The following is a 16,404-nucleotide window of genomic DNA, read 5'->3' on the forward strand; positions in this document are numbered from 1 at the left end:
TAATTTGTTTTAATATATTTTAACTGATTCATATCAAAACAATTAAAATTATTTTGTTATCATAATATAATTTTATATGATTGTGAAACACAACCTAATTAAATATTAATGTTATACAAATTTATATTAGACTTTAATTTTATTAAAAACTTCAATTTATATAAGGTTGCAATAATTTTATTGTATGTATACAACATCATTATCTAATTTATTTTAATACAAATTCAGTATTACTTGATTTATTAATATAATACCAAATAATAAAATATTTTTATACGATATTATATTAGTAAAGATATTATTACTCCAAATCCTCGGATATATTGAACAGTTGAAATAAATGTATAAAATTATTAAATGTATTATTAAATTTGCTAATATATTGTTAAAGTTGGAGTTTTAATTATAATTTTTTAAGCACAATAGTCCTAAATATAATTCTAATTTTTAAATTTGTTGATTAAATATAAATTTATAAATTTTATTTTAAAAAGTATTTGAAATGTTTAATATTTTAATGATATTAAAGTATTTTCATATTTATAAATATGATGTATGAAAATAGAGTGAAATACTTTTAATATTACGATATATTCTTTGAAATATATGAACAGAATTGTGACATTTATAAAATTTTGATTAGAAAATAATATTTATTTCATATACTGTAAGCATACTAATGTATATAAATATATATATATATATATATATATATATATAGATATATAAAGAAACGTAGATAATTAATCAATTTTTTAGATGAATTTATTATAAATAAAAAGAGCAGTATTATTAAATAACATTTAATAAAACAATATAAAATGAAAATATTCAGTTACAAGAAATAACATTAAATATAAATAATAGAATACAAGCAAATGTATAAAAATATTATATTATATACCTTTTACTTTAGAACTAATCAGATGACTAAGTAAAATAGTGACACAATTTTCTATTCATTTTTACTCACCCACTTCCCAATCTTGTCAACCTCCAACTCTCCATTCTGTGTATCGATATTCCCTGTAATAATTAATAATCAATTATTTTGAATCTTCATCTTAATAGATTATTGATTCGAATATATTATAAAAAAATTAATAAAAAATTTAATGATGACTATTGATATTGTATTTTGAATAGAAATAGAAATAAAATTAATATTTTCGTGTTTAAATCATAAAATATATATAATATCAATACTAGCAAATTGAATTTTAACTAAAATGTAAATTAAGAATATCTTTTTATTCGTTATAAAGATTTATATATAATTTCATATTTAAGTTACTAACCTCAAGCAGGTCTAATAAGATAAATTTTACCCCAGAAAAATATGTAGAGTTGTTTAAATGAGAATATTAACTTTTTAGAGTGATATTTGAAATTACAAGATCAGAAAATCACTCTTTTTGAAGTAGAAATTGGCTTCGTTTCACATCTTAAGAAAATCTCTAAAATAAAATCACTTAAGTTTTAATTCTGGGTCATTTTAATAAAAAACAGAACTAAGAATAAAATTAAAAAAAGTCTTTTAGTAATATGAAGTATGAAAGTTTTTTCTCCTTTCTCTAAATTGCTATACGCTATACGTAAAGCGTCATAATTCAATACTTCCTAACAAGAGTACGATTCTACTCTAGCTCAGGGTCAAATTAAAAATTGAATATTTACTCTAAAGTAATTAAAGTAGCTCGAGAATAAAAGCTCCTTCTCCACCCTGTACATAACCTCAACTAGTGAAAACCTGAAAATTTTGCTCGATAAAAGAATGATAAGTGAGAGGGAAAGTACAGGTGTGGTAGTGACGGTAGCTTCACGGCTGTGAGGTGAAAATATGCGCTGTTGAACGGCAGAATGTGGATGTCCAGCAGTCTGGCAGCGGCAGCCGCGTCAACAGCAATATCATGGTATGACAACCGGGCGCATCTTTAATGGTAAGCCAAGTAGACGGGGCTCCTGGCCCTGGCAGGTTTCGCTTCAGCTGCTCCACCCGAAGCTCGGATTTATCGGCCATTGGTGTGGAGGTGTGCTCATTGATGAGAGTTGGGTCCTGACTGCCGCACACTGCATACACAAGTAATTTCAACACTTATCCGTTCATAGCTACGCTTTTAGTTATAATGTACTCTATTGGTACTCTATATGCACTGCTCATCTCACAATAAGTTCATTTTTGAAAAATACATTAGCTTTTTACAAGGTTTTACGAGGTACTCATCTGTCAATACAATATATATATATATGAATTGAAATTTTTTATATATGCGTTCACTTAGAAATCAGTAGAAATAAGTTACTTATTTCGTCTTATTACTACTGCATCAAACTCTTTTACTATTTAATATTTCTATTTTAAATATTTGTTTATTTTTTAAATAATATTTTTAAAAATAATTTAATAAGTCGTTATCGTATATAATTTGTAAATGTTATACATAACTTTAGATGTATACGATATCGATATAATTAATGCTGATTATTCCTTTTCTGAATACCTAAAATATAGTAAATAGACATAATCTCTGAGATTAAATTAATATGAGAAAATTATGAAAAAAATTTAATATCCATGTATTCACAAAAAATATTATTTACGGTTGTTTATATTATAGCACAATATTGTTATTCATTTTTAATTTCTTTATTATGTATATACTAGATCAATAATTTATGAAGACAACTATAATCACTTACAGTTATTCTGGTAGCTATTTTTGTAAAAGACAGTATAAACAGCAATCTTTCTCGATTGATTTATCGGTAAATTGATATAAAGAATAATTAATTGATCTATGAGCATTATAATTGATAGATTGTGAATGTGCCATTACATTACAAATAATATTACATAACAAATAACAGTATATTACATTACAAATAATTATGCAACTAAATATTGTTTTATTATTCAGTTACTTCTTCGTTAATAATTCTAAATAAAAGCGCAGATTTTATTACATTTTTAATTTGTAATAAATTTACCATAACTGAAAATACTATACATTTAAAGTAAGAGTGAATAAATGTTTAGGATTTCTGTATATATGAATACCGTTTTTAATTTTCATTTAGTGATCTATTTAACTTGCCAATCGGAGCTTTGTGGACGGCTGTCGTAGGTGAATGGGAGCTGGATACAGGCGGTCGAGGCTCTGCCCGTCTGCCGGTTGAACGAGTTATCCTTCACGAACGTTTTGAGAACTACGTGCACGATATTGGTAAGATAACTTTTTTCTAAAATCATTACATCTATGACTTATTAATTAGAGTAATAAATATTCAATGTTATAATTTTTGTATGATATAATAATGTGTTTTCTTAATTGTTAAAAGGCAAATAAATACATAAACTCTTAAAAGTCACATTATAATTGAGTTACCTCTGAATAACTAAGGTTTATCTTTAATCTTCACAGAGAGTACGTATCTTGTAAAAACACCAAGTGCCAAATTGTATTGCTTTAATAATCGCAAATTTCTTGTAATTACAGTAAATATTTATTTTAGAACAATAAAAGGTTAAAAAATCGAAGAATGTACATTTCTATAATTTGTGTAATAGGCCATAATTTCATTATTTCAAAATTTTTTTCAAAATTAATGTCCACTAAAATAAAGTTAAAAATATTTGTATCAATAAAGTATTAATGAAATAAAATGCTACTGATAAATTGTTAATATAATCTTATTTTTACTATTATATGAAACAATAAATAAATATACATCGTATATAAATATAATATAAGTAAAACTATTATACAGTTTGTACAATATAAAAAACTATTGCGCCATTATGAGAATTCTTTTTAACTCTAAGCAATTTTTCTGTCACCAGTAAAAGTGAATAAAAATTAAGTAGTACAATTAGTATGCTAATATATTTCGTTGGTAATAAGGTTTTATAGAAAAATGTATCCATTTGCAAGTACTCGAGCATGTGCATTTACACTCGCATTTAAAATCCACATTGTGTCGGATGTATCACTGAATTCTTTGCAAACCAAAAACAATGTTTTTACAATTTCGTAAAATTAACTTTAACACATATATTTTTAAAAAACAAACAAAATGAAAATTATTTTCCATACAGAAATCATAATTTAAATACTATACATTAAGAAAATGAAAGTGAAATAAAAAATAATACATAATAAATCATTTTATTTATTTGTATATTTATTGATATTTTATAATTTAAAATTTTATAGCCATCTTTTTTGTAATCTGTATTATATAATTACTTGTAATATATAAGAATTCTATTATCGTGTATGCATCAGTTACGTAATTATTAATTTTATTTATTAGATTATAAGATTTATATACGATTTAATAAGATTTTTATAATATATCACAATAAAATTTTATTCTAATAAAATATTACAAAGGTTAAATTAAAAATTAATGTTACAATGAATAACTGAAATAATAAATTATTCAAATTTGAATTGATTTGATTATTTTATCATACGATTATATCTTCAACTCGTTATGATTTTTTTCAAATCACATTCTATCTAGATTTTTGTTTAACAGTGCAAAATTATATTCGCTCATAACCATTCGTTATTAAAGATTCTGTCTTCATTGTACAAGAAAACTAATCGATTTAAATTAGTAGAAAAATATAGCTTTAATGTATTGTGCAGAATTTCAGAAGTTTTATTCATAACAATAATTATTAAATATATTGAAAAAGTTTATACATTAAATTTAATAGATCCTTGTCAAATATAGAAAACTATTTTTAAAATTATGTTAATTTATCATCTCATATTATAAGCATATTATGAATTACATACCCAGTTGTTTTATCGATATACTTGTTTATATCGACTTAATTTTTGAGATAGAAATTGACTTTTTGAAATGCATAAAAATACAGAAAAGATGTATATAAACAAAAAATATAAAAAAATGATCTAATTAATACTTTTACATTTATTAAAATAATTAAAATGATAGTTATTTTCTGAGATCGTTAATTAAGAACATTAATTTAAGATGTTATTTAGGTTTACAAAATTATGAAACTACAAAAATATAAATTTTTTTATTTGTAATTGAATGTTTCAAACAAAATTTTTTAGTTTTTGATTGCAAAAAATGAAATTATAAAATATTCATTCGTTTTCATCGACAATATAGAATCAATATAGAATATAGACAATATAGAATATATATCAATAATAGTAATTTTTAATTTATATATTATGTTAATAGTATTTCATCTAATATAATAAAACATAAAAATATATAAGTAAGTATAAATACTCCATTAATTTAAAATGAAATTAATACAAATAACTTTTTGTACAATAAATATGTACAATAATAATGTAAATAAAACACAAGTAAAATATATATTTGCTTTCTATTTATTAATATAATAAATTGACAAAGAAGATCATTTGAAAATTATTTTGTATCAAATATATAAAATAAATCATTGTATCTGATATATTTTATTAATAGTACAAATAAAAAATTAGTAAATATATTCAAATACTATTATATTTGTAATGGAAATGAAATTTACGTACAAAAAGTAAGCTTATTCTAAGAATGTTATTTGAAAGATTTTGTTTAGTAATACTATTTCATACGAGACGATAATATTAGATAATTTTTCTGATAATAATATTATAGATTATAAGTTTTTGTTTATAAATAATGTATTAAATATTTTATTTTTATTAAACTTTTATTTGTTTTAGATTGGTTAAAATTTAAAAATATTATTCATTGATTAATTATAATTAAATAGTTTAACAACAAATTTGTTATTAGATTATTGTTTTAAAATTTTATTATATTTTAAAGATAATATATTATTTAATTACATTAATATTTTGATTATAAAATAGCATGTAAAAAGTCATTTAATTATTTTTCATAGTTTGTATATTAGCGAAATTACTATCGTTATTATTTATAAGTGATTTGTTCTTCTTTCATTACAAATACTTTCATTACAAATTAGTCTTATTCATTACTTCACTTTATAAATATTATTTCATATATTCTTATTTTTATTAAATTTATAATTCACATATTTAAAAAATATCCCGTTTTCACGATTAGAACGTTTATTATGGTCATTGTTAATTTATATTGTTTAATTTATTACTTTAAAACGAAATTCTAACTTTATTTTAAATTCAATTCCCGTATCAGTCTTAATAATATATCATTGTAATTGTCTTTTAAAATACATGTTTATAATAAGTTTTTCATTATCATAGAATTTAATTAAAAAATGTTTTTTTCATAGTAATTTTAGAATAAATTTAAAAGTAAATTTAGAAAAATTTTCTAATTTTGTTTGTATTTAATGTGTCTATGACTAATATAATATAAATATTAAACAAATACAAAAAAATTAAGTTAGTAATGTGCAACTATTTATATATCGTATAATACCAATTTTAGCAAAGATAACAAATAATTATTAATTTTTAAATATCATAAAAAAATCGTACCTAATTTATTCATGTATATATATATATATATATATTTTTTTTTTCCATACAGACATATCTGTGTGATATAAGCACGCAATGGCTACGTAAAATTATTAAAGTTAATGTAGAGAACTACCCTAGAACCATTACATGTTTCAAATAATTATGTCAATGTGAAACAAGGATGAATAAATACCCTACGCATAATTAAATCTTACATATTTCTATATACAACTAATTAAAAAAAATGTTTTAAATCCTTATTTTATGATTTTTATGATATGAGATCGAAATTTCAATTTTTATTTTAAAATAATTAAATTAATATTATTGTTATGGTTATATACAATAGTTTTCTGTTAACAATTTATAGAGAATTTTAATAAATTTATTATATGCTTTTTTTCTAAAATTTATTTATTTTTACAACTGCATAATATTTTTAGCGCTTTTGTTGTATAGATTCTCTTTTGTAGTTATTTTTCCTTTTAATTTTTTCAAGTATTAAATATATTTTACGTTTATCTAAAATTTATAAAATAACATTAATTTATTGGAAAACCGATAATTTCCAGGTTATTATTTATAGAACTTTACTCGTATTAATTATGCAAGTTCATAACAATTTTTAACTATTTTTAAATTTTCTATTTACAATTATTTAGTTGTAATTTAGGAACTTATTGATAGAATTCTTTACTATAGAATAAAATTTTATTTTTCTATGAGAATGAATAAGCATAAATAATTGAATGGCTGTTAAATGATTTATCATGTATTTAATTATTACTGACAATTCAATTCTATATTAATCTTCTGTAATTCGCAGATTCCGTTAGATATAAATAAGTGAATTAATTAAAAATTTATGTATTTGTAGAATGTATGAATATTTATATACATAATTTCGTAATTTTGCTACAAACAATTTACATAACGACAATTTTATACAAATTATTCTTAAATTTGCTTATTGTAAACATTCATATTGTAAATCCTTACATGTAAATATGTATTTAAAAAAGAGAAAAAATCATTGAATTTGAATGATACGATTTAAAATAATTATTCTCAGCATGTATTGTATCAAAGCTACTACATTACATTATTTTAAATAAATGTTTTATTCTTATGGGTTGAATAAACCATTGACCATAGTCGATTCCGAACTCTGCCTTTGATTATATCGGGCTAAATCATCAAGGTAAATGTAAACATTATAGATTCGTGGAATTGTGAAATTATGGGATAAATATAGCCTTGTATCATGATTGTTATAAGTACAACTACGATCGTTGATAATTTAAAAAAAGAAACATCTCCGGAAATGATCATTAATAGCACTAGAGTTTGCTTTGAGCGTTCAGAGAAGAATCTAGATAACAGATGTAATGTTGCAGCACTAATGAAACTGGCAAGGCCAGCACCTCTTTCGAAGTTGGTACGTACGATCTGTCTGCCTGGTGAAGAGGAGCAACCGCGTGCGGGCTTGCAGTGCGTGACATCAGGATGGGGCCGCTCGGGGCCTTCGCCTGCCCTTTCAACGGCATTGCTCGAAGCCAACGTACCACTTCTAGAGCTTGCCCAGTGCCTCAAAGCTTACGGAAAGTCCGTGCCGATACGCGAGGGTCACTTGTGTGCGGGCAACACGGACGGTTCTTCCGGCAGTTGCGTTGTAAGTTAATTTGAAATGTTCACTGGAAGGCCTTTGTTTATTTCATTAAGCTTTTTCCAGGACAAAAGAAAATACATACATAGATACATAAAGTGATTTATAATTACAAACAATTTTTTTCATGCCACGATTTTAAAGATTTTTTCATAATTATAATGCATAAATGAAAATTTAAAAATTTTTGTAATGTCTATTAAAGCCAGATAAAAAATTTTCCATTCATTTCTTAATATTATGAAAAGTTACTTCCTGTATTTATAAATAACGTCTTTTATATCTGCAATTAATTGAGAATTAACGATAGTAAGTAATAAATACATACAATTCTGGAAACAAGCATAAAAAGTATCATTAAAATTTGATGTCAAATAGTAATATAAAAGATTGAACTTCTATGCCATTCTATTAATAATACAGACAATTTCTTATTGCATGCATTGATTCAAAATAAAATATATAAAAAAATTTTTCATTTACAATTATAAATTTTACGGAATAATTTTCAATTAGCTTTGTGAATTAGACCGATTTGAAAAGGTAATCAAATCACGAAAATATCCATGGATGTCGTATCCGTTTCATATCTTTGGATACATATTTTATTTTTTCTGGCTATATCACATTTTAAATAGTCGGTGTCCTTTTAACAAGTTGAATACTTTCGATAATCAGCATTGAATAAACATTTTTTTAAACAAAAATAATTGTAGAAACTTTATAATATATTTTTATTTGTCTAAACATTATTATATAATTGTAATTAATAAATTTATAATTACTTACTTTTTATTATTTTATTACTTTATTATTTTATTAATTTATTACTTTTTATACGTACTATGCTTTGTCATATAAACTTTAATTGTTCTCATAAACATCAATTTTAATATTTTATGAAATTATGAATAAAATAAACTTAATTAAATCAAATAAATTTAGTATTTATTACTTTTAAATATAATTATATTTTATGTTTATAAATATATATATATATATATATATATATATATATAAATAAATAGGGAGAGACAAACAAATAACCAAATATATAGATAGACAGTCAAATAGACAGACAGATGATTAGGGATGAGGGACAGGTAGGTAGGGAAATATAATAGAGTGACAAAAATAGAAATAGTGTAATTGAATTTAAAATATCACTATTGGACTGTCTTTTTGTAAATGTTATTTTTTTAGGGTGATTCAGGTGGACCACTTCAGTGCCGCAGATCAGATGGTGTTTGGCAACTAGTCGGAGTTACATCTTTCGGTTCGGGTTGCGCTCGACCAGGATATCCCGATGTCTATACCAAGATACAATATTATGCATCGTGGATCAAAGATACCATAGCAAACGACATACATAGATAAATAATTTTAATTGCTAGTCGTTTATTCGCAATAATTATTGTAAATATAATGTATATATTGGTTGGATTTAATTTTATTAGTTATAATAGATTAATATTTAATAATTAGTATTATTGAAAGTGTTTCCTAATTAAATATTCCATAAACTACTCAGAAATATTCATATAGGTAAAACGTTTTTCTTATTCTATCTAGTTCCATTGATATTGTTAACTTATTTTTTTCTTAATTTATCATTAATCTATATTTCATTAATTTAAATTTAAAGGTAAATACTATGCAATATATTTTGTATTGAATAGCTTTAATAAAATATTTATAATATAATACAAATACAAATTATGAATCTCTATAATTTTATACGAATGTAAGTTTAAATGTTTGTTATTTATCGAATACAATAAATTATATATATCATTATAGAACATCAGTATTGCAAATACATATTACTTATAAGATATATTAATATAATAAGTAATTAATTTATATCGAATATAAAAAAAAATTATAAAAGAATTCTTCTAAAAGCTATCGATCTGTTTCAATATATGTACTCATATATTGACGCTATATGTTGTAAACATTAATCTATATATATATATAGATCAGAGGTATATGGCAGAAATTTGTTTAAAATAATAAGTAGTTGTACTTTATAAGTAACAGAGCTGAGATGAGTTAATCTTAAAAATTACCAAAAAAATTCATCAAAGTAAAGATGAGAGCAGTATTTGCATTGCTTGCTTTGTAACTTTCTTTTGAATTCGTTATAGTTTTAGGAAGATCTCAAAATAATGAAGTTTTTGAATAAATTTAACAGCTAAAGCAAACAGACCGGCATTCGTGGAAAAATATTTTTTGATCAAAGAGATATCAAGTCCATCTTGATCTCAGTCATTAAGATCTATCACTTCCATTGGAATTCTTTTATTATTAATAAATATTTTCAAAAAATTTTTCATTTTTTAAATGCTCAAATCAATGCTTTTTATAACATAAATATTGGAAATTACAATTTTCACAAATAAAAAGTTACTTAACTTAATTTTTTTTCTTTTTCTATATACCTATTTTTATATACATAAAATTAGAAAATTAATAAATTTAAATACAGTTCAAATACATCATTTTAGATTTATGAAAAATATTGAAAATTATACATTATCATATATATTATGTATCACTTTTGAAAAACAAAGATATTATAATTATTTTTAAATATAAAAATAAATGATATACTTAATGCAATTATCTATAATTATTATTATTTAATAATTATTAAGCCATCCTCGTTTATATTAGAAAAAATTTTAAAAAACTTCGTTTATTATTTTAAACATTGGAATAAAAAAATTAGAATGAAAAATAAGAAATAAAAAAAAGAACAATTGAGAAATTAATACAAAGATTCTTGCGATGACAATCTTGCTTGTTGTTTTTAATTATAAAATACTCATACCTTTGATGGAAATATAATTCAGTTATCGCTCCTATTATTTGATCAGGTAAATTCAGGTATCTTGACAATGATTCAAAGACACCCGCGTAGATTTATGACTAATAGCACCGATGGATACTTTATTGGTTTTGTTTCCAGTATATAATATATATTTATAATTTAATATTGTATTAAATTAAGACATTGTATACTATAAAGTACAATTCAATAATGTATAAATACATTTATAAACATAATAATTTACTATTATTGTTTGGCAATGATGGTTAATGACAATATTCAAATATAACAAATGTTTATTTATATTATAATACGCAATGATTCAATAATAATTATATAGTTATGTAAGTAATTCATAAAAACAATAATAATCAATCAAATGAATTATTTAAAAAAAATTCAGATTTCAAAGAGATAACATAATATTTTTAAAAAGTTATAAAAATTCACATTTTTCATCATTATCATAAAATTTGAATGTATAAAATTTCATCAATTTATTATAAAATAAATTCAAATGTCACTACGATAAGAGCTACAAATTTAATATTAACGATTCAAGAATTCAGAGATATTATTTTTCTAAAATATATTTCTCTTATAGTTTTAATAATTTGTGTAAAATAATTAAATACTTTACTGAATACAAAGAAGAAATAAATTATAATTTTATCATTTTAATAAATCATCGAAATGACATCAGTTTAATGAATCATTAAAATATGTTATACAAATTTTACTAAAGCATAAAAATTATACAAATTTTTTAATTAAATATTTAAAAATACAGTACATCTAGATATTTTTGTTAAATTTTAGTCGCCATTTGTCCTTGTATCGACCATGTTCCAGCCATCGTTGTGATCCAATAAAATTACTTTTTTTATGTAAGTACATGTTTTGTCTGCTTTTATATAAATAACTTTTATTATATATTTCATTTACCTAATAAAAATCTGCTTAAATCAAATCACTTTTTTATATAATAAATATTGTAACTTTGTATCGTTATTGTAATTTAATTGATTAATTGAAAATTCTCTAGATCTCTGACTAATATTCCTATGTTATAAGATTTATTCGAAAATAATAATAATTATGTAAAATTTATATGAACAAGTGTTATTTATTATATTTCGTTATTTATATTAATATTTTAATGTTTTTATTTTATTTATTATAATAAAGTAATATAATATTAAATAGTATAATATTAATCTAAATTAATAATAGACTGTCATAGTTAAATGGTTAAGAAAAATTATAAACTCTTCAATTTATTAATATAATATATTCAAATATTTGGATATCTTATCCCTGCAAAAGCAAGAACCAATCAAATGAAATTTCTGTGACATATATGAAACCTATCTATTAGGTATACTTCATTCAATGCTAGCCAGTGTTCATTCCTATATTGTTGAATATCCACGAGGTTGATGGTAAAAAAACGGCATGATATAATTTTATTTTTAGTTTTTCAATAAACAGTTAAATTAATAGTTTCATTCAACAATAAGAATATCTCATAATAAAAGGGATTATTTGTATACCGATTATTTATAACATCTTTTTCTCTCCTTTTCTTTAAATGTAACCTCCCATTCGAATATTAAAAAATAATATATTAAATAGATATTTGCAGTAAATTTAACATAAAAATGGTACGAAAAAAAATTGATAATCGCATTAGACTTTTAATTGAAGATGGTGTCAATTGTGGACACAGAACAATGTTTATTGTTATTGGAGAAAAAGCAAAAGATCAAATAGTATTGTTGCATCATATTTTATTAAAGTCTACAGTAAAAGCACAACCGACAGTCCTTTGGTGTTATAAAAAAGATCTTGGATTCAGTAGTCATAGGAAAAAACGTATGAAATCTTTACAAAAAAAAGCTAAATCTGGCAGATTAAACTTCAATGAAGATGATCCATTCGATCTTTTTATACTTTCAACAAAGATTCGATATTGCTATTACAATGAAACCCACAAAATTTTAGGTAATACATACGACATATGTATACTACAGGATTTTGAAGCATTAACTCCAAATTTATTAGCCAGAACTTTAGAAACTGTTAAAGGTGGTGGAATTATAATATTTCTTTTACAAAGTATGAATTCTTTAAAGCAAATGTATACAATGAATATGGATGTTCATCAAAGATTTCGAACAGAAGCTCATCAAGATGTTGTTTGTAGATTTAATGAAAGATTTTTATTATCACTAGCTTCTTGTCAACGTTGCTTAGTTGTTGATGATCAATTACAAGTACTTCCAATTTCTTCACACAACTTAAATATTCAAGTTAATAAAGCAGTAAATGCAGTTGATACAACATTAGAAGTGTTGAAAACAAGTTTACAAGATACTCAACCAGTTGGAGCTATTGTAAATTGTTGTAAAACTAGTGATCAAGCACAAGCTTTACTTAAATTTATTGAAGCAATTTCTGAAAAAACATTAAGATCCACTATATCTTTAACAGCTGCAAGAGGACGTGGTAAATCTGCAACACTTGGATTAGCAATTGCTGGAGCTATTGCATTTGGATATTCCAATATATATATTACAAGTCCCAGTCCTGAAAATTTAAAAACATTATTTGAATTTATTTCAAAAGGATTTGAAGCTTTGAATTATCAAGAGCATACAGACTATGAATTTTTTCAATCTACTAATCCAGAATTTAATCAAGCAACTATTCGTGTAAATATATTTAGAGATCATAGGCAAACAATTCAATATATTCACCCTGCAGATGCTAAAGAAAAAATAAGTTTAGCTGAATTATTGGTTATTGATGAAGCTGCTGCTATACCATTACCTTATGTAAAGGCTATGCTAGGACCTTATTTAATTTTCATGGCATCAACGATTAATGGATATGAAGGAACAGGACGTTCATTAACACTAAAACTTTTACAACAACTAAGAACGCAAACAATACCACGAAATTCTGCTAATAAACAAGACAAGAATTCAATATTAAAAGCTACTAGAGAAAGAGAATTGCAAGAATTAACATTAGAAGAACCAATTCGATATAAAAGTGGAGATAATATTGAAAAGTGGCTTTGTGATCTGTTGTGTTTAGATACAACACTTGATATTGATTCTGTATTGTCAGGTTGTCCTACACCTGATGATTGTCAACTTTATTACATAAATAGAGATACATTATTTTCTTATCATAAAGCTTCAGAACTTTTTTTACAACGACTAATGAGTCTATGTGTGTCTTCTCATTATAAAAATAGTCCAAATGATTTACAAATGATGTCAGATGCACCTGCTCACCATTTATTTTGCTTATTAGGACCTATACATCCTGATCAAAAATCATTACCAGAAATTTTGGTTGTTTTACAGGTATTTTAAAAATTTTTTAAAAATTTTTTAATATTAGTAAAATAATATCACATATTTTAATTATATACTTCTATTATGTATAATTGTAGGTATGTTTAGAAGGTCAAATTAATAAATCCACAATTAGCGATGGTTTAGGAAGAGGTCGTAGAGCAGCTGGTGATCTGATACCATGGACAGTTGCTCAACAATTTCAAGATGAAGATTTTCCATCGTTAAGTGGTGTTCGAATTGTTCGTATCGCAACACATCCTGATTACCAACGAATGGGATATGGAAGCCGAGCTATTGATTTGCTTAGACAATACTATCAATTTTGTATTCCAAATTTAGAAGCAGATGATACAGAACTGCAATTTTTAAATATTAGTCAAGCTTCGCAAGTGCAAGATTCTAAAGTGAATTTATTAGAGGAAACAATTATACCTAAAACCTCTTTACCACCACTTTTACTTAAATTATCAGAACGTCGCCCTGAAAATTTGGACTATATTGGTGTCTCCTTTGGTGTTACCGAATCATTACTAAAATTTTGGAAACGGGCAAAATTCATTCCTGTATACTTAAGACAAACTCCTAATGAAATCACGGGGGAAAATTCATGTATTATGTTGTCTAGTTTACATGATACTTCTGATGATTGGTTGGTGGCTTATTGGAAAGATTTTCGGAGACGATTTATTACATTACTTTCCTCATCTTTCAGGTATTATAAATATTACAATATAATTTATTGCAAACAAAAACTAATTTATATTTATATTTATAAAATTCATATTTTATAAATATTAATATTTAAATTAAAGGTTTCTTTTATGTACTACAGATTTTATAATATATATTATGCAATATAGTGAAAAAAATAATATATATATAGGTGCTAATATTTTTTTTATTATAGATATATTAAATTAGTATCTTTTAATATAGTAGAAGATACTGCATAAATAATTATAAAAGGTTATCTAACACCAATTAAAGAATTTTTATATTATTAATATCATTTTTCTTTTATATAGTATATCACAGAACTATTAAAAAATTAAATCTTCAATTTCAAAATATTAAATCATATTATATAGAATTATCTACTTGTGAATTTATAATTATGTTTTTTACATTTTAATTTTAGGAACTACAATCCATCTTTAGCACTTGCTATTTTAACAAATAATAATATAAAATTACCAGCCGAGAACATTGATAAAAATATTTTAGATGTATATTTTACATCTTATGATATAGGAAGATTAGAAAAATATAGTAACAATATGGCTGATTATCATTTAATAATGGATTTAGTGCCACCTTTAGCTCGACTATATTATTTTAATTTAATGGGAAAACTACATTTTTCTCCAGTTCAATCTGCTATTATATTAAGTTTAGGTCTTCAGCATAAAAATGTTGACCAAATAGTCGAAGAATTGAATAAATCATCAACGAATGACGCTAATACTTTGGTTTCTTCTCAAGTACTTGGATTGTTTAATCGTATAATATCAAAATCAACGAAATATTTTAATGAAATTATAAAAAATAATGTTGGAAATTCTTTCAAAAAAATTAAAGATGTATCTGAAAACATAGAAATAAATTTAGAAAATCAAGCAAACTTATATAAAGAACTTGATATTGCTGATAAAGAATTAAAGAAAAAACAAGAAAAAGAATTGGCTAAATTGAAGCATAGTTGTCTTCAACAATATGCAATAAAAGGTAGTGAGTCAGAATGGTCTGATGCTTTGAAATCAAGCAAAAATAGTAAAAATTTAGTTTCGGTGAAAAGTTTTAAAAAACAAATAGTTTCCAATGAAGAAAATCTTAGTTTTCAAGAAAAATCTTCAGTACATAAAAAAAAAGGAAAAAAACGAAAATATAGTCTACAATAACTATTGCAGATATAGAAATGATAACATTTATATTTCAATGTTTATGTATTAAATACAATATATTAGTTTTGTAATTCTTGTAAATAAATGTATTTACATCTTTAAATTGATAATGTTTTAATGTTTATTTTATACAAATTGAATATTATTTATAATTGTA

At 23.2% G+C, this 16,404-nt stretch overlaps 2 protein-coding genes across 2 annotated transcripts in view; both read left to right on the forward strand.

Annotated features, from left to right (window-relative positions):
* LOC105366487 (chymotrypsin-like elastase family member 2A) overlaps positions 1 to 9,516 on the forward strand; it is a 28,869-nt gene extending 19,353 nt beyond the window's left edge. Inside the window, exons 4-7 of the mRNA XM_011504944.1 lie at positions 1,860 to 2,082; positions 3,079 to 3,224; positions 7,871 to 8,145; positions 9,343 to 9,516. Of these exons, the coding sequence (XP_011503246.1) occupies positions 1,860 to 2,082; positions 3,079 to 3,224; positions 7,871 to 8,145; positions 9,343 to 9,516 (818 nt within the window). The remainder of the gene's footprint in view (positions 1 to 1,859; positions 2,083 to 3,078; positions 3,225 to 7,870; positions 8,146 to 9,342) is intronic.
* Positions 9,517 to 12,627: 3,111 nt separating this feature from the next.
* On the forward strand, positions 12,628 to 16,258 carry l(1)G0020 (RNA cytidine acetyltransferase l(1)G0020). Its single transcript, XM_011504861.1, has 3 exons — positions 12,628 to 14,352; positions 14,442 to 15,058; positions 15,485 to 16,258. The coding sequence occupies exons 1-3, from the start codon at positions 12,637 to 12,639 to the stop codon at positions 16,242 to 16,244; spliced, it is 3,093 nt and encodes a 1,030-aa protein (XP_011503163.1). The 5' UTR covers positions 12,628 to 12,636; the 3' UTR covers positions 16,245 to 16,258.
* Positions 16,259 to 16,404: the final 146 nt, after the last annotated feature.

Source organism: Ceratosolen solmsi, unplaced genomic scaffold (assembly GCF_000503995.2).
Source record: "Ceratosolen solmsi marchali unplaced genomic scaffold, CerSol_1.0 scaffold4, whole genome shotgun sequence".
NCBI classification, from domain to species: domain Eukaryota; kingdom Metazoa; phylum Arthropoda; class Insecta; order Hymenoptera; family Agaonidae; genus Ceratosolen; species Ceratosolen solmsi.